Source organism: Pistacia vera, unplaced genomic scaffold (assembly GCF_008641045.1).
Source record: "Pistacia vera cultivar Batoury unplaced genomic scaffold, PisVer_v2 Contig873, whole genome shotgun sequence".
NCBI classification, from domain to species: domain Eukaryota; kingdom Viridiplantae; phylum Streptophyta; class Magnoliopsida; order Sapindales; family Anacardiaceae; genus Pistacia; species Pistacia vera.
Genome location: NW_022196749.1, coordinates 524,114 through 549,588, shown reverse-complemented (window position 1 = coordinate 549,588; position 25,475 = coordinate 524,114). Strand labels below are relative to the sequence as shown.

The 25,475-nt window shown below is 37.3% G+C and overlaps 3 protein-coding genes across 3 annotated transcripts; 2 read left to right on the top strand and 1 right to left on the bottom strand.

Annotated features, from left to right (window-relative positions):
- The first annotated feature begins 10,077 nt into the window (after positions 1-10,077).
- On the top strand, positions 10,078-11,242 carry LOC116119105 (protein PHLOEM PROTEIN 2-LIKE A1-like). Its single transcript, XM_031405056.1, has 2 exons — positions 10,078-10,240; positions 10,577-11,242. Exons 1-2 carry the CDS (start codon positions 10,103-10,105, stop codon positions 11,039-11,041), a joined length of 603 nt encoding a protein of 200 aa, XP_031260916.1. The 5' UTR covers positions 10,078-10,102; the 3' UTR covers positions 11,042-11,242.
- Positions 11,243-13,890: 2,648 nt separating this feature from the next.
- On the top strand, positions 13,891-15,212 carry LOC116119104 (protein PHLOEM PROTEIN 2-LIKE A1-like). Its single transcript, XM_031405055.1, has 3 exons — positions 13,891-14,147; positions 14,221-14,339; positions 14,536-15,212. The coding sequence occupies exons 1-3, from the start codon at positions 13,917-13,919 to the stop codon at positions 14,903-14,905; spliced, it is 720 nt and encodes a 239-aa protein (XP_031260915.1). The 5' UTR covers positions 13,891-13,916; the 3' UTR covers positions 14,906-15,212.
- Positions 15,213-15,584: 372 nt separating this feature from the next.
- LOC116119121 (phosphatase IMPL1, chloroplastic) lies at positions 15,585-23,727 on the bottom strand. Its single transcript, XM_031405067.1, has 10 exons — positions 23,512-23,727; positions 21,805-21,872; positions 19,203-19,336; positions 18,339-18,427; positions 17,597-17,654; positions 17,458-17,510; positions 16,975-17,073; positions 16,749-16,862; positions 16,168-16,269; positions 15,585-15,809 (listed from the first exon to the last, which is right to left on the bottom strand). Exons 1-10 carry the CDS (start codon positions 23,725-23,727, stop codon positions 15,711-15,713), a joined length of 1,032 nt encoding a protein of 343 aa, XP_031260927.1. The 3' UTR covers positions 15,585-15,710.
- Between the last annotated feature and the right edge of the window lie 1,748 nt (positions 23,728-25,475).

Here is a 25,475-nt window from a genome sequence, read left to right as displayed (position 1 = left end):
AATTGTTGACGAAGATGTGCAAGCTGCACTCAAACTTAATTCCAAAAGAACAGGTCCTTTAGTAAGTATAAAAAAAAAAAATCTCAAGCTACCCTTAGTAAAAGAAACAAACGTTAAGTTCCTAAGCTGTGATTACTATTTCTTTGAATTTCTTCCTACTCACTGCTAGTCATCTTCCTGGCGAAAATGCTGTGTTAATTGTAAGTGCAGAAAACACAACAATCCTACGCACAACTTCTGCTTAATCTGTGCTTGTTGCTGTGTGAATCAACGCTTGAGATTAGTTTTCACTTGGATTATAGACTTCGTAAATATAAAAAAGAGTTCAGTCAATTGAATAAAGTAACTGAGTTTCTCCTGTTTTTCTTCTATTTTTCGATTCCTAGGGATTTAGTTTGCAATCTTGATCAATCTTTACATGAATACTCTTCACAAAACTTTTCAAAAATCAGATACCAGATTCTTAAAGCTTCTATGGCTTTCTTACTGATTTAGCATCGGAGAGGTCACGCTGCACCTTTTCTGACATAGTATTTAGCTTTCTGTGATTATAAGGAGACGAATCTTGGGATCAGATTGACGAAAAATTTTGGCAGATCAACTTTCCCCTCAAACAATAACTATTATATTAATGATTAACGAAAAAATTCCTAACTGTCACGTTAGTTCGATCTCTATGAATTAATTAAGATTATTAATAATATAATGGATGATCTCTTTTTGCAGTGGTGATCATGTACAAGCACGCTGAAATATTATCAGGACTCAGGAGGTTGGTTTGAGGTTAAAAGGTGAAATTTAATCACTTACCTCTACTCTAGTCATATCGTTCAACAGCCAAACGTGGATTACAATGAACCCAAGATTTAGGTGTGGTGAGAAAGTGTTTGAGAGATGTTTTCTAGTCTATGCTTTCAGAAATTTTTTTTTGTTGTATTAATATCACTTTGATGGAAAAGATGTGACTAGACTAGCAACCAAGATAACTCTCATCAACTATCTTTAACCTCCCATCAAAGATCAAAAACTGTCTTTAAACCATCTTAAACTGCTTAATTGTGGCATGTGGCTACATTAAGTCTTACAAATACGGCACAAAATGGATCATCCCAGGGATTTATTTCAGTATTGCATTTGTCATAAAGATGAAGGAAGAAGCTTCAGGATGGAAAAATCCAGTGAATCTCAAACTCAGCCTCCCAAATGGCACCAAGATAGAACGCATAGAATATCTTAAGAATAAGCAAAAAAAAAAAAAAAAAAAAAGGCAGTGGATTGAGATCCCAGTTGCCAAAGTTTAGTTTATGTAATTATATTCTTCATGCAATAATGTAAGATATTCGAACGCTTCATGATGAACAATATTTTTGTACTTCTTCCTCTGTGCATAATAATTTTTAAGTTTTGATTGTAAGGACAAGGAGACTGTACTTCTTTAGTAGTTCTTATCTGGGAGTTTTTTTTCTAAGTACTTGATATTTGTTAAACTAAGATGAACTGTTGCGGTACCATCTCGACTGGAAGTACATTCATAGTCTGTCAAGTTTGGGTAGTTACAAACATCCCAGAAAATCACCTTTATAACTGCAAAAAATTCCTGCAATAGATGCCGAACCTAGATTACCTTTAGAGAGCCCCTCTGCGTTCGCTTCTTTGGAGAGCCCCTCTGCGTTCGCTTTACTCCAAGTATTGATTGTAGGCTGTCATGAAATAGCATGAGATTTTTTTGGTGCCCGATAAATCTGTTTTTAATTGAAAATATGTGCTTATGATCTTTTAAAGCCTAATCTATTATAAGTATAACAATAACACTACGAACACCGAAATATTAGCACCGAATTTTTGTACCGGCCTACGTGTAACGCGTCTTTCCATTTTTTTACAATTTTTTTCTAGTGAACGGCCGTCCATCAAAATTGGACGGCCATTCACTCACATGGACGCCCGTCCATATTACATGGACGAGCGTCCATATAATATGAACGTCCATCCCTATTAAAATAAAATTAAAAAATTTATAAAACCTTATGGACGGCCGTCCATCCATTATGGACGGCCGTCCATTAATTTTGGATGTCCGTCCTTCACCCACATATGAAGAAAAAAAAAATTATTTGGGGACGGCCGTCCACCATTGTGGACGGCTGTCCCTTAATTTTGGACGGGCGTCCGCAATAAAGGGACGCCCATCCATACTTTAAAAAAAAAAAAAAAATTGTAAACTTTTTCGTCTTCATTACCCATCTCCTCTCTTTTTCTTCTGTCTTCATTCCCCATTACCTCTCTTCTTCTTGTCCACTTTACGCTTCCAGCAGATAATCCATAACATGAAAGCAATCATCAACATTAACTGCAGATTATATAGGCACACTCTGTCAACTACAAAATTTGCAATCTTTATACAAACGGTTTTGCCATTATTATGTCATTGTCTCATTGTCTGTTTTAAGAAAAGAAAGATTTTTGTTTAAAAAAGAAAGAAATGGGCTGTTCGCCCAAATGAAGAAGAAGGAGACGAGAGCAGAGGGAGAAAACGAGAGTAGAGCAGAAAAAGAAAAAAAAAAAAGAGAAAGAAAAAAGAGAAAACGAGAGGAGAAGAGAAGAAAGGAAGAAAAGGAAGAAAAGAGAGGCAAAGGAGAGAAAGAAGAGAAAGGAGAGTAAAGAAGAAGAGTGGAGACCGAGAGGTAAAGTGAGAGAGGAGTAGTGAGAGTGTAGTGCATGCATGGGTTAGGAAGCTTTTTCTTTAATCAAACACCTATATAATATGAATGGGCGTCTATGTGAGTGAACGGCCGTCCAAATTTAATGGACGACCGTTCACTAGAGAAAAATTATAAAAAAATGGAAAGATGCGTTACACGTAGGTCGGTATAGAAATTTGGTGCTAATATTTCAGTGTCCGTAGTGTTATTGTAAGTATAAACATAACTACTAGATAAAATAATGTATCAGAAACCTAGTTAAAAGAGTTATCAAAAGTAAGTCCAAAATAAATGGGCCTAAATTTGGATTAAATTACGGGTCAACGATCTAGTAAAATGGTTTGAGTCCAAGGGTCAAGTTGATCAACTTAAGATTATAATTGTTGCGTACAGGTATAATCCACCCAAACATACATATAACTGAAACCTCAACTCCATGGTTAGTTTATATAAAAAATAGGGGTGAGTGGGTACCAAAATGGGAGGAATTGAAATTAGAATCGGAACCAATCGATTATGGGATTTAGAACTAGAATCAGAACTATCAATTCCTAAGTACCCAAAACCAGAACCTATAACATTGGTTTCGGTTTCAATTCCAAATAGGGGTGGACCCAGCCCCTTAGAAGGTCAGCACAAGCCTACCCTCACATTTAAAAAAAAAAAAAAAAAAATTGTTTATATAGACCCCATAAAACTTGTTATTAATATATATATTTCACGCCTACATCACATTAAAAGTTTAAAACTCTCTCCACTCTTTTTTACATACACCTGTTTTTTATAATTTTATCCTTAAAATTCTTTACTCTCTCATTCTCTCTTTCACTTTCTCTTTGTTATTCGTTCTTAAAACTTTTAAAGACTGAAATTGTTAAAACTTTCACTAATTAAGGTGTCACAATTAGATTCGTTTTCTGTTTTATCAATTTTAGGTATGTGTATTGCTCATTTCATTTTAATTTATTTTAGGGTTGAATCATGCTTATTTTTTGGAAGTTTTTTTTATTCTAATTTGATAAAAAAATACATGGATCTTATGAGTTTGTTTTGTGTTTAAGAATGTTCCTACTTTCCCAAATTAAATCTTAATTTTATTTTACTGAATGTTATTCTTTACCCTTCACTCACCACTTTCCTATATTTCAAACGTCACCGTTTAGTTACTCAAAATTATTAAAGAAGTTTGAGTTACTATTTATGTTTATACTAAGAAAATTTTCTCTTTTTTTATTAATTCATATTAAAAGTCAAGACAACGTTGACTTAATTTAAGTTTTGGTTGATTTTAGCTTATGCTAGGTTTGATCAAAGTCATCAAAATCTATATTATAATATTTGAAAGCCAAAAAAAAAAAACGGGGGGGAATAAAAAATTTGTGTAGAATATTTTTGGTGGATTGTGATTGTTCTAAACTCTTTTAATTATATTGGATTTAAGTGGATCACTAGATTCCCATGGTCTTTTGCTCTCTTTAATTGAAAAGATTTTTCCATGTAAAAATTTTCTTATGTTTTCTCGTGAATTGGATGTTATTTTCAACATAATTTACTCAAAGTTTTGCTTCTCATAGATTTATTCAAATGGTAAACTATTTAGTTATTGCATTATTTTCTTTTATATTATTGATATTATATTATTTTCTTTGCTTAAGGTTTGATGATTTTTTTTTAAGTTTTCACTAGTTGTTTGATAAACAATGGTGGAGCCATGGAGGCGCCCCTGGGCAAAAATTATGGGTCTACCACTGGTTTCGAAAACCCTAGAAAGTTACTGTTACCTCCTAAAAGTTTTAAAAATAACAAAAAAACCCTAAAAAACTTACAAATACCCCGCCTAGCACCTAACAAAAAAATAAAATTACAAATAAATATATTATAAGGAGAAATGTTAGATGTACAAAGACTCCTACAAAGAGTCTTTGTACAAAGTGATGTAACAGACAATATTTGATTGATCACAATTCTGTATAGTCCATTTACCATAGAAGTTCCCAAGGAATCCATTAGAGGAATGTTTCCAATAAAAATTATTTGTTCTTGCATATCCCCTCTGCCTTTCCAAATTAATCCTGATGAAGTAATCGGAGTGACAAATGGAGTTTACACATTGATTTTTTTCGTATGTTGAACCGGATGCATCAAAAGGTGTCTATACGGCTCCTAAAGGATACAATTTGATCACACACCGATGGGATCCCCGCCAGAGTAATGAGTATGCCCTTAGGAAGTCGCTGAGAAATCCTACCCTTCCTATTCCATATAGGACTGAGAATCTTGATTTGACAAGAGGAATCTAGGTCGAGCTAAGCATCACGCGAGCGCGAGCTGGTTAGATGCGTGGGACAAAGAGCTCGTAGTACTGACTAGCACGGCTATGCAGTGGAACGGAAGGAGCCTAAATCGACCATAGGGCGAGTTTCCCCCTCTGTGATGAATCAATAAGAAAAGTTAGTTATGGCACTGGTGGGGAAAGGCTTATGAACGAAAGGGCTTATGACAAGCTTGGCTTATAGCCTCGTATACGGATCTAGATCACAATCTCGATATGGAACGTATGATGTTGGTAGTGTCACTGTCACATCACTTTATAAAAAGACTCTTTATAAGAGGATATGTACCTCTAACATTTCCCATAAATAAACCTTAGGCCCTCCACCTCCAATCCAACTTCATGGAAACTAAGAATTTCAAATTTCAAATTACAATATTTTCTTAAAAACAAACAATATTTTCTCTAAATAACATCTCATTAATTTCCATAATCATATATCTAAACCATTCTTATTCAATATTTAACCATGATTATCAATTTCACCAGAAATGATTCACCTTTCATCAACCTGTCCACCTTTCAAACTTCCATTTAACAGTACAAGAGGTAATGGCAAAGGGCAACAACATACAAGAGAGATACAAATGAGAGATATAATCTTCTCTTCTCAAGTTGCTGCTACCGTGATGGGCGAAGCATCTGCTGCCAATGAACCAAATGATGACAGCAGCCACACTTTCTTCTAGGCATACTCAACATAGAAATTGAATTTCTACTTTGCATTCGGAATGTCAAGGGCCAGATGATCGAGACCATCATTGATCATGGTAAACCCTTTCGTCATCTGAATGATAGTGATTAACCCTTCACTGAAGCATTCCTGCAACAAGTCAAGCATCCTATTATTTTTCTTCTCCATAGCAATAACTAGCGCCTTCTTCACCACTAATTGTAGAGAGAACCCTAACTCAAAAAGATTTAAAATTTTGAAAATACCTAATCGGAGAAAAGACTCTTGCGAACGTGAGACGGTGGAGAATAGCGTTTGCCGTTCAACGATTCGAATTGGTAGCATCGGAGATTCGACGATTTTAAGTTTGAATTAAGAGAGAGCGACAGGCAGACTGGAGTCGTTGGACGGAAAAGAAGTGAATCGAGTGACCAACGACTGGAAACTTTTTTCCCCAAATCCTAATTTAGTTTTTTTATATATGACATGCAATATTACCGAAACCCCCCTATTTTTTAATGTCATCTGTATCAGTCCCATCAGTCCCGGTTTCAGTTCTTGCAGTACATTATAGGTTACATATTTTTGGAATCAGAACCTAGTGAAGGCCGGTAGGAACAGGAATCAAACCTCAGTTATCTGTCGGTTCCAACTGGTTATTCTGCACACCCCTTATTAAAAGCAGCCCAAGTTAGTGGAGGAGGAGATAAACAATTATGAGACATAACTTAAGCAGCTATCACTGTGCCACAACCTCCAAAATCATGGCCACCTAACTGCAAGAGTCAAGACTCTATTAATCCTATCGGGAAAGCCAAGGTCCAAAGATGTTGAATACTCTTAGCAAAACTTGCCAAAAATCCAGCTTTCTATGATTATACGGAGACAAAATATTGGGCTTAGAGAATCAAAGTTATTTATTAGAATCAAGAAATATTTTCTGAAGAAAACATCAAGTGTTTGTATTCAATCTTCAATCATTGAAATAAATCAATTCTTCGTATTTCTTTCTAGAAAAGTTCTTGAAAAACATTTACTAATTATTTCTTATTTGTTTACTTTTTTAGGTAGGGATTTTAGTTCAATTAGAAATTATTTTTACCTTACTTTAAGGTGTGTTTGGTTGAGGGTAATCTCCCATTATTGAGGTAATTAATGTTATCTTATATTACTTGATTAGTCAAATACTATAAAATTTCAATAATCTTCTAAAAATAATAGTAATTACTGTTGGTTATATAGGGGATATAATGTTTTATTATAGGGGATATTATATTAACAAAAAGATATATCATCTTGAAGATTACTAGGAATATTTAGAAAATGTGTTTGGTTGGTTCGAATAAATTAGTGAATAATATGTTTGGTTGGGTTAATAAATGAGTGGGTATATTCTATAGATTACTAAATTTCTCTCCTTTTTAAATATTAATATAATATTATTTTTTAATCATTTCTTTTAACCCCTATATTTGAAATTTTGCTAAACACTCCATCTATATAAAATTATAATTTGTAGAAAAATCACCCCTACCCACCCTAAGCCATCGCCCACAGCCAACCACCACCGCCTATTGCCGCTGATAGCTGATGGAATGACACACTATTGGCTGTATATGGAAAGCCATTTCTAGCCATCGATCACAAATCCATGGCCGTTTCACGGCCAAAGATGTGACCATGAAATGGTGGCCGTGAAACATTTACGGTCATTTCCAATAATGGATCAAAGATCCATGTTTGGAAAATGTCATATCAGTGCATGATCGGCCAGATCTTGTCAGTCGTACATCATTACGGTGACCGACGTTGGCAGCCGATGGTGGTCTAAGGTGGCTGCGAGTAATTTGTTAACTTTTAAACTTTTTTGTAGCTGGGGTATTTTAGCTAATTTCTCAAATATAGGGGGGTTGGGTAATTCCTATTTGGTAGATATTTGAGGGCAATTGTATCCGAAATGGTTTTCAATCCCGTTAATGTTTTAATCCTAGAGATGGAGGAGGGTATCGGATTACCTCCCATATTACCAATAATAAACACTATTTGCAATAAAAGATTCTTGTAATATTTTATTACTTGCAAACCAAACACCAGAATCTTATAAAATGAACGAAGATTACCCCGTTATCTTATATGCCCTCGATCCAAACATAACCATAGGAGGTAATCTGATTATCTTCATTTTCTCTGGTATTTTAAAATTATTTGGTAATCATAATTTTATTACAATGTTATCCCTTATTAATAATTTTTTTGGACAATAATGCCCTTGTTATCTAAACAATTTACAAAAAAATTAATGGACCATTTTATCCTTATATACAAATTTTTTAGGACATAAATACCCCTGGATGATTTTGTTATAAACTAAAGTTTTATATGAGTGAGGTGTTTTAGCAAAATTTCAAATGTAAGGGGTTAAAAATGATTTAAATAAAAATAAAAATATTATATTATTATTTTAAAATAAGGGTAATTTAGTAATCTATATAATATACCCACCAATTTATCCTCCCAATCAAACATATCAATATAACATACCCACCAATTTATTATAATCTAACCAAATATATTTTTCTAAACATTCCTAGTAATCTTAAAGATAATCTATCGTTCTATTAATATAATATTCTGGGAATCAAAGGCACTTTACTAGTATTATGAATATAATATTCTCGGAATCAAAGGCACTATACTAGTATTATGAATAATTCAACCATATAAAGGGTTGTTATGTAATAAGTTATTCATCGTTTTTAAATAAATTTTCGAGTTTCCTTTGGGATTTCTTTGTCGTAGATTCGACATCCCTAAAAAAGCTACATGGTTTTTTTTAACTTAAGCCTTTTTCGCCTTTTTTATTTGTCACTTCGATAAGACAATCTATTCGCCTTTTTTATTTGTCACTTCGATAAGACAATCTAGCCGACTCTTGTTCAAAGTAGATTATTTTTCAGAATCTGATTCAGAGAAGGACATTTAAGTTATCAATATATGGAATAACGATTCTGTCATGCAAAAAGAATAAAGAAATAACCTTTGTAATTTTATATGATTAAAATATAGAGAATCAATTTTGATTTAAATATTTGAATAAAGAGCTTCCATGATCATAGAAAAACAACTTGCCACTTTTGAAAAACTTTTTTTTTTTTTTTTAAAATACCGCAAAGTTTGGTTTAGAATTGAAAAGCTTTGCAAAAATAATGAAGAAAATTATAAATAATTATATAAGTTAAACTTTTTGAAGGATTTGAAATATCACATTTCCTTCATACTAATATCAATAATAAAACATGATACATATAAGAAGAATTAGCCCTATGATAGTAGATACATATAGAGATCCTTCAGAGAAACTAAGTTGGTAAATAGATTTTTCTGTCTGTAACTAGGGGTAGAAAAAAAAAAAACCGTGAAACCAAACTGAACTGGAAAAGCTGTAGGTTTCATTTATGATATCAATGCATATATTTAAGATAAATTTTTTTTTTCCTTAAAAATATTATCTATTATTTTTGGATTTGTAAATATCTGAAATTACATATATGATAACGATGATTAGCAACATTATTGGAAAAATGCTTCATGCCGATTATATCTTAATTTATACATGCTCCAATAGTATAAATTTATCACAAATCTTTGTTTTTGTAACAGGATACCAATGCATATATTCAAGGTTTTTTTTCCTTTTTATCCTTAAGAATACTACTTTATTCTTTTTTGATTTGAATCTACATACATGACAATAATGATCAGGAACGTTATTTTCCAAATGGTTCTCATAGTCTCAACTTCTAAGTGTTCCAGATAAAATTTGTCACGAGTCTTTAAGTTATACATGTGTGGTTTAAATTTATCAACCATAGCTATCTAAAAGCTCAAGCCAGAGGGGCCCTTATGTCAGGATTGGAACTTGTGAGCTTTAGCTTTAATTTCATGGTAAGTTATCATTTTACTAGAAAGCCTAAACTAGTGGGCATTGACTCAATATCATATTTAATCCAATAACTAGTAGCATGGCAGACCCAACAAACAAATCGTTACTATTGAACCTAGAAAAAATTAGAAATGAAAGCAATGGTTGGAGTTCCATTTACAGAATATAATCCATGACTAGATGTAATGAATGTGATATTGTTACTGCACACACGTACGGTCTCTGGTAATTAAGTTGAGATTCTGATTTATCCTTGAGAATAAAGTTATTCAAGATGTTAATGATGACGAAGAATATGTACTAGAAGAATAATCTAAAGTATGCCATATCACAAAGTTAAATTCTTTTCTAATAAAGATACGTAGATAATTTCTCCAATCTCATGCTATAAATACAGGACTACATGAGAAGGAAAATTATCATCAAGAGTATTTAGTACAACAGATAACAAGATGGCTTCTGCTCAAGTTGCACTTCCACAAAACTTTCATGCCATTATTAAAGATGCAGACTCAGAGATTGACACCTCCTCTACGGAGAAGGTGTTTAAACAGCTCCAGTCTGGAGTTTTCTTGAAGAATAACAAACAGGTAAAGGGTCCATCTTATTGTCGTGGTTGTTCTTATCACAGTTTAGTAATATATAACTAAATTTTAACTTCAAGAATAGTACGTAATATTTTGAGAAATATTTACAAGGGACTGTATTATCACGCCACCTGGTTAACGTGGTCAGACTGTCCAATAGCATAATAACTACTCTCTACTATTCATCAATAACCAACCATCCACAACCACGTTGGGTGGTTATGGAAACTAACTCTATGTCATTATACTATTAGATGGTCTTACCATGTCAATCAAGTGGAGTAAGTAAGACTGTCCCATCTAAAATTGTCTCTAATATTTTTCATATTATTATTGCAGAAGTGTACGTATGACCAGAGCTCTAATGCGACCAACTTCCAGCTATTTGCAAAGGATCTCATATACGAAGGGGGAGATTGGATATGGGACACAGACAGCGGTTCGGGAGTGGAAGTGGCTGAACTAGAGAGTGGAACAAGTATCAAGGTAACAGGGAATTTCGACACAAGTAAACTATCTCCAGCCAAGACCTATGCTGTTTCTTTCACTATAAAGATGAAGAACGACGCCGAGGGATGGGAAAGTCCCGTGACCATGGAATTTGATCTCCCAACTGGAGTAATTAAAAAAATTACAAAAAATCTGAGTCAACAACGTTCCGAAGTTTGGGTAAAACACACAATTGGAGATTTCACCGTTCCTAGTAATGGTATGTCTGGAGTTATGAAGATCTTTTTGTCTTCATCGGATGATAAGAAGAAGAAGGGAATTGTTATCAGGGAAATCGACATTACAGCCAAATAGAAATAAGTATGAGGATAATCGAAGAATGGACGTTTGCAGAACTAAGTTTCTAGACATGTAATGAATAAAATAATTTAGTTCTCATGCGTCAAATATAAGTAGTAGTACTAGTAGCGGTCTATATGACTGCGAATAAATAAAAACGTATGGGACTTTTGTATAATAATCTATGGAATAATCAAGAGTCTCAGTTTATATAAATATGCTCTACTTTCTCATTATCCTTTTGAAATCTAAGCTTTTCAAAACTGTAGACCGTAAATTTGCTATTGCATCAGAGCAAATATCATCCCATCAAGCAGCTTATTAATCCCAAATATTACTGTTGAGTCAAAGGCCAAAAGTTCAAATCCTCATATTTTTAACTGGACAACAAAAATAATCCAAGTTTCATGTGACGAGGTCTAATCCCTAAATACTAGCTTTAGTTTTTAGGTATAATGGCAACTTAAGACAGTTGAGGTGGTACAATATTTGTGTATAAAATACGTAGGTGACAAAAAAGAATCTCATGTATATATCCTTTCTGAATAAGGTAATTAAAAGATTAAACTCATGATAATTAAACACATCCTGCCATTTTATATAAGGAATAATTTAATGCGTGTCTTTACATAAGGAATTTTTCCAAATCGATCTCTCATTCCCGCAGGAAAATTGGGAAATCACGAAGGACGGACTTCTGCTATTGCCTTCACAGAAGTTTGAGGTAAAAGGGAAAATCCATGCATCAAACTCCAGGACTTTATACAGCGTCGCATTTAGCATAAAGATGAAGGACAATGCTTACGGATGGTAAGCTCTGGTGAACTTGAAACTCGTCCTTCCGAACAGTACTCAGACAATACGTCAAGAATGTTTAGCGAAAGAGCTGAAAAATGAAGTTATGCATATCCATGTTGGCTATTTTAAGAACTCGTTGCATGTGTTGAAGTATAAATCTTTTAGTAGAGGATGAAGATGTCACGGCACAAGAAAAGGAAGGTTGTGGTGAGAAGATGGGTGCAGAGGCTTGTAAAAACTTCTGGATTAACATAAATATTAATTTTACTGGTTTATCTGGTATTTAACCAATTTGATTAACAAAGAATTAATGGGTTTGATCGATTTGATTAGTGTGGTTTGTGTCATGAATATTCCTAGTCTTGAGCCAATTTAATGGCATGATAAATTTGAAGACAACATTGTCGATGCTTATTCAATACAGATAATTCATTTTTGAGAAGCTAATTTATCTTTTTTGATAATAACATTCAAGTTTGCCCATTATAAGGAACATTGATCCTAGAGGAATCCAAAAATACTATCTGTGTTTGTTGTGAATCATGGAAAAATTAAGAATCTAATTCATCCTTTTGAAATAATTAGGTGATTTAAGATTCTCATCTCATGATAGTGAGAAAAAAAAAATGTCATTTTGTAGAAGGAATAGTTTAATGTATGTCCTATAAATAATTGGAGTCCATTGGTAACGAAGATCATCAATAAGAGATAGTGATAAAGAGAAGGGTTGGTCACGAGATGGCTTCAATTCAAGATAAGCTCCCTCACAACTTCGATGCCATTGTTAAAGATGCAGACTGACAGATTGACATGTCCTCGGACAAGCTAATTGATCAGCTTCAAGCAGCTGGAATCATCTTGAACCAAAACAAACTGGCAAGTGATACCTTCTCACAAACGTTACTTATATCATCTTCCAATAATTAACTTCCAATATTAATACTCTGACACGAAGTTTGGCGTAGGAGTAAATGTCATCGGAAAACAACAATTTTCTTGTAGTGATTAAAAGTACTTTACATTAAAAAAGTTTTGGGTTGACAAGATATCCGGTGCCAACTGCTTCGATTTTTTTCGAGGGAGTCTCTCATTCTCTCATTCCCGCAGGGAAAGTGGTTATTCACCGCAGAGGGGGCTGAACTATTACCTTCATAGAAGTTTTGAGGCAAAAAGCATAATCAACGCTTCAAAGCTCACTCCAATAAATTTTTGCCCTCTAATGGCTTTTTAATGCGTCTCACTTATCATAAAGATGAAGAAATGTGCTTTCGGATGGGAAGTTCCGGTGAACCTGGAACTCCTCGTCCCAGGCTGTCCCAAGCAAGAAAGCAAGAAATGTTTGGCAGAACTGAAACCAGAGACTGTTGTGAAGATCCCAATTGGCATGTTTAACACCTTCTCTGGCATGCCTGCGCGTGGCAACATAGAATTCTCTATGTACGAATTCGGTACTCATCTGAAGGCAGGACTCCTCGTCCTGGGAGCCATCTTTGAACCAGTTTTAAAGGTTGCAGACAAGGAATAATTTAGTTCGCATGTGTGGCAAATAGTACTTGTAAGGATAACCTCTCACTAGCTGTATATGTCTATGAAATAAAGTGAGGTTACAACTATGTGATAATAAATTTGCAGTAATAAAGCAAGAGTGCTTTAGTTTCTCAATTCTATTTTGAATTTAGCTTTATTTTGCAACAAACAATCAGTAAACATGGATGAACAGTTTTGCAAACAATATCTTTATGCAAAGGACATGTATAATTAAAGAGAGAAGCAGCAACAGCATTAAAATCTACAAATCGCCTAAATACATTCTTCATTTCTTGGTGGGCTGAGAATCTGATTTATCCTTTTGGACGAGGTGCAACAAGATGATGTTGATAAAGAACTTTATGGCATGTAAAAGGAATAATAACGTAATTTATGCCTTACAACAGAATAAATCTTTTCTTTTTCTAATAAAGATGTGTAGAGAATCATTTTTGAGTTGCTGATAAGAATAACAGCTTTACTAAGCACTCAACTATTGTTTAATTTGACCCTTTTCATGCTATAAAACCAGGACTGAATGGGGAGCCAAGATGGTCATTAAAAGATGGGAGTTGGGTGGTCAGAAGAAGATCCTTTTTCACAGACACAATCAAGTCAAGAAGTTCAAGTTTCTCACACCAAATCCCAGGATGTAGTGGAGAAAACAAATGGGATTAAACTCCCACACAACTATGAAGCCATTCTTAAAGAGGCAGACTCACCGATCGACAAGTCCTCCCCCAACAAGATAAAAGATCAGCTTTACTCTGGAGTTTTCTTAAATGGAAAGAAAAAGGCAAGTTCCCATCTCACAAACTGTATTTATATATCCCTATTATCCTTACTATTAACATATATAACAATTACAGAAGTATTGGGTTAACAACGAATCCGGAAGCAACAGCTTCATGCTGTTTGCTAGGGATCTTTCAGTCACTTGGGGAGATGACCAACGTTACTGGAAGTGGACTTCCCTGAAAGAGACAAGGTAAATACAATAGAGTTAATATCATGTATGCCATCTCAAAGAGGTTTCTACTACTTTCTGGGAACACTGATATAGATGAAACATGTGAAAATGTCAATAAAAGATTTCGTATCACCTAACTTGTGCAAGAACATTTGTTAAATCAATGGATGAGTTTACTGGATAATAATTCTCCTGATTGTAAGTTTTCTGGCAGTGATGTTTTTGTGGATGTGGCTGAACTATTAAACGTGTGCTGGCTGGAGATAAAGGTGAGATTCGAGACAACGAAGCTCACTCCGAGGGCTTTGTATGAAGTTTTGTTTGTCATAATGTTGAAGGAAGGAGCTTATGGATGGGATGCTCCAGTGAACCTGAGACTCGTACTGCCAAACAGAATCAAGATAGAGCACAAAGAAAATTTGAACATGAAGCCAAGAAATCAATGGATAGAGATCCCGGTTGGCGAGTTCAGAACTTTGCCGGAGAGGGCTGGGGAGATGGTCATCTCTATGTATGAAATCGAGGACGGGAAATGGAAAAAAGGACTTGTCATCAAAGGGATCGTCATTCGGCCAGTAAACTAAGTGTGGGGATAATTTCAACGTTTACACAACTGAGTTTAACAAAGTTTCAGGTCGATCAATAAATTTATTTACATGTTCAGTATAGGTGAAAATAATCAGAAGCATCATTGTGAGGCTCCTTCGTAATTGTCTCACAACTTATCTCTAGCTTCTCAATTCTGCTTTGAAACCTGAGCTTGTTTCCTAAGCATTCTAGTGTGCATGCAGGATTAGACTCCTCTCCTACTATGAGCTCTTCCGAACTTTTACAGATCTAGTGACAGATGTATACTAATGAGCATTTGTGGTTAAAATTTATTTCTTGTTATTAATTTCTAAACCACTGGAGTCTTGTATTTTGTTCATGTAAAGCTCGGATCAGTAGGAAATCATGAACCGTGCACGCACACGTGTGTGTGTGTGTGTGTGAGAGAGAGAGAGAGAGAGAGAGATGATCTTTATCTGTTGAAATAACTTCTTATGGTTAACATTAGAATGATGATAAAAGACAGTTCAAGAAATCCAACCCCCATTTGACTAATATAGGCCTAACCAAGATCAGAAAATTAATTATTCAATGTTTGGAATGTACAAATGTCCACCCTGTTTGGTAAATTTCTTGGCAATTATCAGCACTCTTTGTTTAAAGTATTAAGAAAAAAACAGGGGGGTTCTTAATGGAAAATCGCAAACAGTATCATAAATTCTTAAGAAATAAATAGATGAAACAATTTAAAGCACAATTGACACCACCTGCTAGCTGCAAGGAGCCTTCCAATAAAGCTGGAAGAACAGAAAAAAAAAAAAAAAAGAAATCTTGCGCCTTTCAAATGTCTGTGTGGTAATTTTCAGGCTTATACCAGGGTGAGAAATCAATTCCGTTAGTCTTCAGTTTCTCTGTTGCAGGTGCAATCCTCTCCAAAAGCTGCATGTTCATGACAAATAAGATGTTCAGATAATATCAGCTCACTTAATGAAATCGTATTCAAACACACAATTGGAAATAAACGTTTTCAATAACTTCTCGCAGAACCTGTGCTCATTATTTGTCAAATATTTGACAGTGGAAAAAAGCAAATACAGCTCTCAGTTTTTACTTTTTGTTTCTCGAGAATATATAACATTGTAAAGTAAGTCACTGTAGTATAAAGCATAAATCATAGTATTTCAGCTTAAGCACGGAGAGTTGTTGTGAGAGAAGCCACATCAAAACGAGGGAGACAGAAAGGAAGTTTAATTAATATGATACCAGATTTCAGAAAAAGAGAACAATAAAGTCAAACCTTAGCATGCAGTACACCATTGGATACCAAAACAGATCTGTCAAACACACAAAATTTTCCACCATCCATGCGAGTAACTGCCCCACCAGCCTCTTCAACTATCTGCTTACAAGGGAATAAAAAAAATGTGCTTAATAAATGAAACTTGAATTCAGAAAACCTTAGTCTCTCTAAGAATGATCTTTTGCTATTATAGTGAGCTAATAATATTTATGCATCGTGCTCATGATTCTAGTTTACATCAATATTTATTCTTCAGAAAGAACATAACAAATGACTTGTTATAAACTGTGAACAATCTCTGTTTTGCTCGAGGAAAAATAAGTAAAAAAGAGAAAATATAAATATAAATTTGATCTTTAAGCATAAGTGATTGGGTTCAGAGAAATAAGAATTGTAAGAAAACTTAAATCTGGGGACCTAATAAAGCTGTCGGGATCAACTATCATGCTAACAAGTAGAATGAATGACAGTGCATGAGCAAATAACAGTTCACTTTCCAAAAATGCATTATCAATTCCACAGCAAAAGTATGTCACACTTATCTAGCAAAAGCATTAATAAAGAAAAAAAAAAATTACCAAAACACCTGCAGCCATATCCCACGGCTTTAGACGATATTCCCAATAGCTTTCTACAATCCCTAGAGCTACATGGCACATGTCCACAGCAGCAGCACCAAGTCTTCTCACACCCTTAATTGAGGAAAAGGTGAACAGAAGGGAGGGGGGAGCGGATATGAGTTTCTATAACTTTAGGCAAAAATAGCATCTGTCTAGGGAGGACAAGAAAACAAACACTCAGTACCCGGCTGACATCAGTAAATTCCTTGAATAATTCTATGTTAGTTGCCCATGCATCGTCGTGCTCATATCCAAAGCCAGTCACTAGAAGAGATCGCTCCACCTAGAAACAAGGCAAAGTAAAGCCGTTAAAATTCCAAAAGGCTCAACTTCTAAAAATCATAAAGCATATCAGCATAAATTTTGTCAATTTCTCTAACACTAGACAAAATGATCAACATCAATATCATAAAACATTTACACATAGAAAATCTGTAACAAGTTTTCACAACTTATGCCTCAGGAAGCTCACATGCCTGTAGATGATGTAGTAAGGCACAAGCTCGTTGAGTCACAGAACCATGTGTCATCCATAGAAGGCATATGAATGCATATGGCTATTCATTCTCCAACATCACATGATAATGGAAAATGGATAAACTTATACTAAAGCAATTTGGAGCACATATTACATGTGAAGATCTTGAATTTTCCATTAATCACTCACCTGATCAGTTTGACTCACATGAATTTTTTGGCCATTACAGAATGCTCCTCCACCTGTAATAATGAGATCAAATCCATACATAAATATAAATTTAAATTAAAAAATGCCATTAAGAATTAACAAATGATCATTTTCATACCAGCAGTTGCAGAAAATGTACGGGTATTCCAACACATGGGGCCACCCACAAACTCTACCTGAAAACAGAACCAAAATTGTCATTTTACCTTCTATATCATAAACGAAGTAATCTTTCACGCATAATCATTAATGGGGAGATACTAAAATTCACCACAAGGCTAACACTAGGCCCCTCAATACTTTATTTACTACAGAGAGTCGTTTTACTACATCAGGATTTCATCAATTACCCATCAATTTTATGGTCTTAAATGTTAAGAAATCTCATATATAAAATTTCATGTTGTTGTTTTCTTCCTTCGACAGCCTCATCCATAAGATGCCTCATGTTGAGTACAGTCAAGTCATTTAGAACACTAAAATTGAGCTGCAAATGCAAGATTTTCCTATTTTAACAAAAGGGATATCTAAAATGTTACCTTTACTTACATAAATTTCTTGTAAATAATGTATAGCCTGTCAAGTATAAAATTACAATACCACAAGATGGAAAAATTAATGATCATTCATAGCCACACCCTGGATCTTGTGCTTTCTACCAAAAACTTTCTGTTCTAAAAGCATGTCCTCTTTTTCTCAGTAAGAGACCACTATGTTACAATATCCCTAATCAACTGAGATGTAAGGGAAGTTTAGCTAAAACATTTTAGACTGCTAAACTTGACATTCTAAACAAAACCACAAGTCGGATACAGAAGTACACAGATATCATGTCAAAGAGCAGTCTAAGGAATCATTACCACAGCAGCAGCAGCAGGATTTCCTTGAAATAGAACTCCAACAGAAACGGCAAAGCTAGGATAACCATGTGCAAAATTTGTTGTTCCATCTACACCAATAGAAGAGGTTTGCCAAGTTAAAGTCAATTTTACATAGCCCATTTGCAATAAAGATAACTGTACAAATGCATGATCCAGCACAAATAAATAATGAGGCACATGCATACAATCACTCCAACAGGAACAGTAATCAATTCCAGATTGACCTGCCTACCCTAAACTGACATTTGCCCAATAAACTACTCATTTCACGTTGACCCACTAGTATCCAAATTATGTTAGTTATGGGAAAAGACTCGTACAGTGAAAACAAATTATCACTCACATTTTCTTTTGTAAGAAACAAGGAAAACTTGTATTAAAGCATCTTATACATTCCATTACAAGCTTAACATTATCAAAACAATGAACAATAATAAATACACAGATCAGATAGATTTCATATCAATTATTCATGTCGAATCAACATAACCTTTTCAATTTATATAGCCTGTCTCGTGTTATCTTTCAGTAAATAGTTCATGCCAAGGTTGAACACAATGAATTAAACGGTCATATTTAGGTTGATACATATGTCTGATTATAGCTCTCTTCAAAAGACTTAAAACCCAATTGGTTGACACAAGTCTTCACCCCTAGGGTCAAGGATTCCAGCAGTACTTCAGTACTTGCAAAGAAGTAGTAAATTATAATAGTGTCTGTGACCATATAGAAAAAAAATCATGAAATATCACTCATAAGTTCCAAACAACATCTCGAATATAAATTCCATGAGCTCATGTCTCTCATCCTATGGAAGAGATGTAAGGGTTTAGAGAGACAAACCTAAAGGATCAATACACCAGAGATAATCAGATGCTGTATCTCCTATGATTCCACCCTCTTCTCCAAGAATGAGGTGATCTCCAAAATTCTTTTTCACAACTTCTAATATAGCAGCCTCACTATTTTTATCTGTGCTGCAAGTAAATTTGTTATAAATAAGGTGAATAATGTCTGCGCTAATGTAACGGATAACGCAGTGGGCCCTTCTGACTACTGGCTACCGGACCACATGGCCTGGTATTGTCCCCCCTCAGGGATTTCTTCGCCTCCCACACCACTAACCCATGCCCAAAGGGCTATAGGCAAATGGGAAGCATGTGGTGAAAAAATCCCTTAAGGGGGGGGTGGGGGCGTCTTTTTATGTAACAGATACCGTAGTGGGCCTTTTTGACTACTGGCTACCCGACCGCATGGCCTCATATCGACAAGTATTGTTCCCCCCCCCCCCCCCCCTCCCCCTCTTTTTAAGGGATTTCTTCGCCACCCACACCACTCGAACCCATGCCCAAGGGGCTATAGGCAAATGGGAAGCATGGAAGGATAACGCAGTGGGCCCTTCTGACTACTGGCTACCCGACCACATGTCTCATACACAGCAGGTATTGTCCCCCCCTCTTAAGGGATTTCTTTGCCTCCCACACCACTCAACTCAAGCCCAAGGGGTTATAGGCAAATGGAAGCATGGTGTATACCATTGAGCTAGCTTTCGTTTAATCTGAATCTATGTAAACCCGAAGCCATAGTAAGTGTACCAAATCATTAGTAACGCTACCATACCTATAGTAAATATAAAAAATAATTAAAAATTTTTACTATCATTCTTAAAAATTAAAATCTGCATTTTTTAAAATAAAAACTCATATTTTAATAATAAATTTATATTTTTTTATAATAAAACAAAATCCCTAAATCTAACCCTATTCTTCTTCACTTCAGCCGTTGCTCTTCACTTCTTCCACCCACGCCAATGCTCTCTTGCCAACGATTCATATTTACATTGGAAATATACATAAATGACATAGCAGAGCAGATATATCAATCAATCTAACACGAAAAACAGATGACAAATATAATAATCAATTCACCTATTAAAAATAAAAAATAAAAGTAGTCTGTGATCGTCATTTTGAAGACGCACTGGTTGATGGTTGTGCGGTTGTCGCCACCGTTGACGCGTTGGCTAATGGTTGTGCGGCTGTCGCCACCGTTGACGCACTGATTGGTGGTTGGTCGCAAGGGTGAGCCAGGAGTGGAGTGGAGCCAGGGTGAGCTGGTGTTTGGTTGCGGGATTGTGGGCAAGAGAGCATTGACGTGGGTGGAAGAAGTGAAAAGCAACGACTGAAGTGAAGAAGAATAGGGATTAGCCCAATGTACACACCATGCTTCTCATTTGCCTATAGCCCCTTAGGCATGGGTTCGGTGGTGTGGGAGGCGAAGATCACTTAAGGGGGGGGGGGGGGGGGGGGGGGGGGGGTGGGGGGGTTGGGTTTGGGGGGACAATTTACATAAGACGCCTTTTTAGTGTAACGGAGCGCGAATGGCCTCTTCCCTGCTTCCCATTTGCCTAAGCCCCTTGGGCATAGGTTCGAGTGGTGTGAGAGACGAAGAAACTCTTAAGAAGGGAACAATACCTACCGTATATGAGGCACCTTTTTATGTAACGGATAGCACACGTGGGCCCTTCTGACTACTGCTACCCAGCCGCATGCCCTCATCTACACAGGTATTCCCCCCCCCCCCCCCCCCCCCCCCTTTTTAGGGAGTTTCTAGGGATTTCTTGGCCTCCCACACCACTCGAACCCATGCCCTAGGCAAATGAGAAGCATAGTGTGTACCATTCGGCTAAACCCTATTCTTCTTCACTTCAGTCGTCGCTCTTCACTTCTTCCACCCACGCCAATGCTCTCTTGCCCACAATCCCGCGACCAACCACCAACTCACCCTGGCTCCACTCCACTCCTAGCTCACCCTCTCAACCAACCACCAACCAGCTCGTCAACAGTGGCGACAACCGCACAACCATCAATCAGCGCGCCAACGGTGGCAATAGCCGCACAACCATCAACCAGCGCGTCTTCAAAACGACGACCATAGGCTACTTTTATTTTTTATTTTTTAATATATGAATTGATTATTATATTTGTTATCTGTTTTTTTTGTTTAGATTGATTGATATATCTGCTCTGCTGTGTCATTTGTGTATATTTCCAACGTAAACAGGAACCGTTGGTGAGAGAGCATTGGTGTGGATAAACTGTATCTGCGCTATCCGTTACATAAAAAGGCGCCTTTTTTTTTTTTTTTTCCCCCTTTCTCTCTTCCTTAAGGGATTTCTTCGCCTCCTTAGCCCAATGGTAAACACCATGCTTCCCATTTGCCTGTAACCCCCTAGGCATGGGTTCAAGTGGTGTGGGAGGCGAAGAAATTTCCTACAGGGGGGGGCGCGGCCGGGTAGCCAGTAGTCAGAAGGGCCCACTGCGCTATCCATTATAGCTAATTTCCAGATTCTTACCAACTAAGAGAAGCAAGAAAGGCATATTAATTGAAATAAATTATTAAAGATATATACTAGAAATGGCAATTGAGAGAGAGAAACCCCTACTCGGTCACCAAGTCAGTAAGTCCTTTATATGTAATATTATGAGGCCTATTCACAGCATCCATCACAACCTGGAAAGAAAAATTGTATAGAGTCACTTTCAAAAAGCAATGGCAGCAAGGAGGCATACACTGAAAATATGATCCAGAAAAATATGACTTATTTACTTAAGAATGCATTTTGGTAAAGCTTAAAACCGTTAACAAGCAATATGCATAGTAAATTAGCTGTAACACTCGATCATAGAGGTTAATATTCACTTTTAAGAGAACCACAAANGATGGAGTTACTTTTTGAAATTGAAGATGGGTTAATTTCATGTTATTAAATCTATTTTTTCTTCAAACTGTCAAATATTCTTCTGAAATTACTATAAATTCTTTTAAGAATATATATATACTTCTCAGATTGGCAAATATACTGAAGTATTTTGGTATAAACCTTATGAAAATTGTAAATTAATGTTCCACGATTTTCATTCAAACGTAAGTAAAAATTTAATGAAAATTGTGCATCAATGACTGTTGAGCATCAACCGAAATACAAAAGGAAATAGAAATTTCTACCTAAATCATTACTCTCCTTTTGCTCGCTACTGATATTAACTCTTTTTCCTCTCCATATTCATATTACAATTAGTAAGGCTTTGGAGCTTCATACCGTTTAAGTCTTTTAATCAGCAAGGCTTCCTTTACTTTGGCCTTGTTATACCTGGGAACTTAGGGCTGACGTGGTGTCCAATTAAGTGCGTAAGGTCAAGCCTCGGGAAGAGCCTATTACCCTTCTGACGTAGCTGCTTCGTGTGATCACGGTGGCACCCACAGCTTGGTTCCATCAGAGTAATGGGTGCATGTCAAACCAACGAGGAGTTGTGATGACCCCGCGTGTCCAACCCCTGCAGCAAATCATGTGAATTACTCTAAACAAGGGATTTGCACGGATCATCCCACCAACTTGCAGATTCAATGATGATTATCTCAAGGCATCCCACTATAAAATGGGAGCTCCTCTCTCATCAAAGGGATTCGCGCATTTTTAATCTGGCAGAAAGAAAAAGCTCTTTCTCTCTCTCTAGAAAAGGCAGCCTTCAATACCTTGTATTATCAGTGTAAAGTTAGTCGTCTAAAGCGACCTGATGCTTATCATTAATAAAAACATCAGTGGACGTAGGATTTGCTTCCTCAGCATCCGAACCACTTTAAAACTCCTTTCTCACTGCATTTACTTTCATCTTTCCAAACCATTCACGTGTGTCTTTTAGGGGCCAACTCGACATTTCACACGTGTGTTTCGTTGGTGTCAAAATCACGCATCAACAGTTTGGCGCTAGAGGAAGAGCCGATTTAGTGTTCATCCTTCATTAGGAGAATCTCCAACCTATCGGTCCTACAGCAATAAATGGCCCGCCAACCAGAACTTGAGCAGACCAACTAGGGCGTTGAGGGGCTCTCCCAAGTTCAGGGGGACACCTCTTCTAGAAAACCTTCAGCCCCACAAAATGCTGCAGGAGATATCCCATCAAGTTCACAGCTTGACCTTGTTATCAGAAGCTACCTGGAGAGGTTTGACAATACTCTCCAAACGGTCAACTGAAGGTTGGACCGTTTGGACCAAGGCGTGCCATCCAGGTCAGCTGTGGCGGTGCAACCGCCAAAAACACCTGCAGGTCGCGCGAAAGCGCAGGAACGGGAAATAACCCGTGCTGCTAACACTGTAGCGCGTAGACGAAAAGGAAAACAAGCGGCAAAAAGCAAGCCCACGGGCTCCAAAGGGCCAACGAACTCTGACCGCCTCCTGAGCAGAATGCCAGTCTCGCTGAGACTCGGTGAAAGGAAGCGGCCTGAGCTGTCCCATGCCACATCGTAAGAGCACACCCATAAAAGTGTTGGTCAGGGCGATTCCTATCACCACCAGTGAAACGATCATGATCGTCACTGTGCAAGAGGGTCCCACACTTCGCGGGGCGGTTCTTACCACCGCGAAGGTCGTGAAAATACCCCGCATCCTTCATCGCCATCACACGCCTCTAACCGACATATGTCAAGAGTGGCCGAAACAGCTGGCTGAGGCGAAGAGGAACCCGACCTCCGGACATTCCTCAACCGTAATCGCGAGGGTCAAACTAGCATGGGTGAAAGCAATCCCCAAACGGCTCCATTGCCGCAAATTGAGGAGCTGCAGCGAGCTCTTGACAGACTGCAAGCTCAGCAAAACGAGCAAGGGCAGGTTGCATTAGCGTCCCCATTCTCTACCGAAGTGTTAGCAGCTCCACTCCCACCAGGATTTAGGATGCCCGACATGTAGGCATTTGATGGGAACTCCGACCCGCAGGATCATCTGTATGAATTTAACGACCTGATGGAGCTTCACCAAGTCTCAGATCTAGCCAAATGCTGTTGTTTGGCACTGACCTTAACCTCCCATGCCAAACGGTGGTTCAGGTCGCTACCAGTAGGATCGATCAGTTCATGGCCTTAGATGAGCGCGACGTTCCTGAGGCATTTTCAGGCGAATCGGAAGTTCTCAATGCCTTTGAGCTACCTTAGCAACATAAGGCAGGAAAAGGATGAATCCCTCCAGTCCTACATTGATCGTTTCCACAGAGAGCTCAACAAGGTGGCTCATACTCCTGAAGAGTCTGTTCGGACTCTCGTCATAGCCGGAGTCCATCCACAGATCGACCTGTGGAAAGAATTACAGGCTAAGGACGATGTTTCCCTCACCGGATTCTATGATCTCGCGGAGAAGTACCTCCGAATAGAAAATTCAATGGCGGCACTCCGCCGTCGCGACCACAGCGCTTCGGGTAGTGCACCTGGTCGGTGGGATAATAGAAGAGCTGATCGCAGGGGGGATGTAGACAATCAGCAAAGAGGAAAGAAACCTCGTTACGAGCCCAAAAAGTCCTACGCCCCCGTCCCTCGTCACGATCGCGATAGAAATCAATATACTCCACTGAACGCATCTGTATCAGCTATTCTCGATAAATCTGAGGAGGCCAGCCTGCTTGGAGAGCCCGAGCCCATGAAAACTCCAACAACAGCCAGAAATAATAAAAAATATTGTCTGTATCATCGGGACAATGGGCACCATACCGATGAATGCCGAGCAGCTCTCAAGTAGGCGATTGAAAACTTAATCAAGCAGGGACATTTTAAGGAGTATATTGACGACTCTGCTCCCTCGCAAGAGAAAAATCAGGGGGAATCAAGTAAGAAGCGCCGCAATCAGAAAGGTGTGTGCAACCTCAATTTAATTTTCGGGGGACCGCACTTCGTGGAAAACTCACGAGGTGCCCAAGAAAGTATGCTCGCGAGGCATACCACTAGCCTATTAGAACGATGAGCGTGGCGCGGCGACCACAGAAGCTTCACCGGGAGGAGGAAATTTTCTTCTCCGAAAAAGATGCGGCCTGGCTGCATCAACCTCACGAAGATGCCCTTGTGATAACGTCCCTTATAGGGCACCATAATGTCCAGAGAATGTTAGTGGACAACGGAAGTGCTGTGAACATCCTGTTCGCTTCGACTTTCGAGAGAATGAATTTGGACGAAGCAGACCTGAAGCCTACCTTGTTCCCCCTATATGGTTTCACAGGGGACCACTTGCTCCCCAAGGGTATGATCTCACTCCTAGTCACGTTGGGTGACTTCGACGAAGTGGCCAGAGTAATC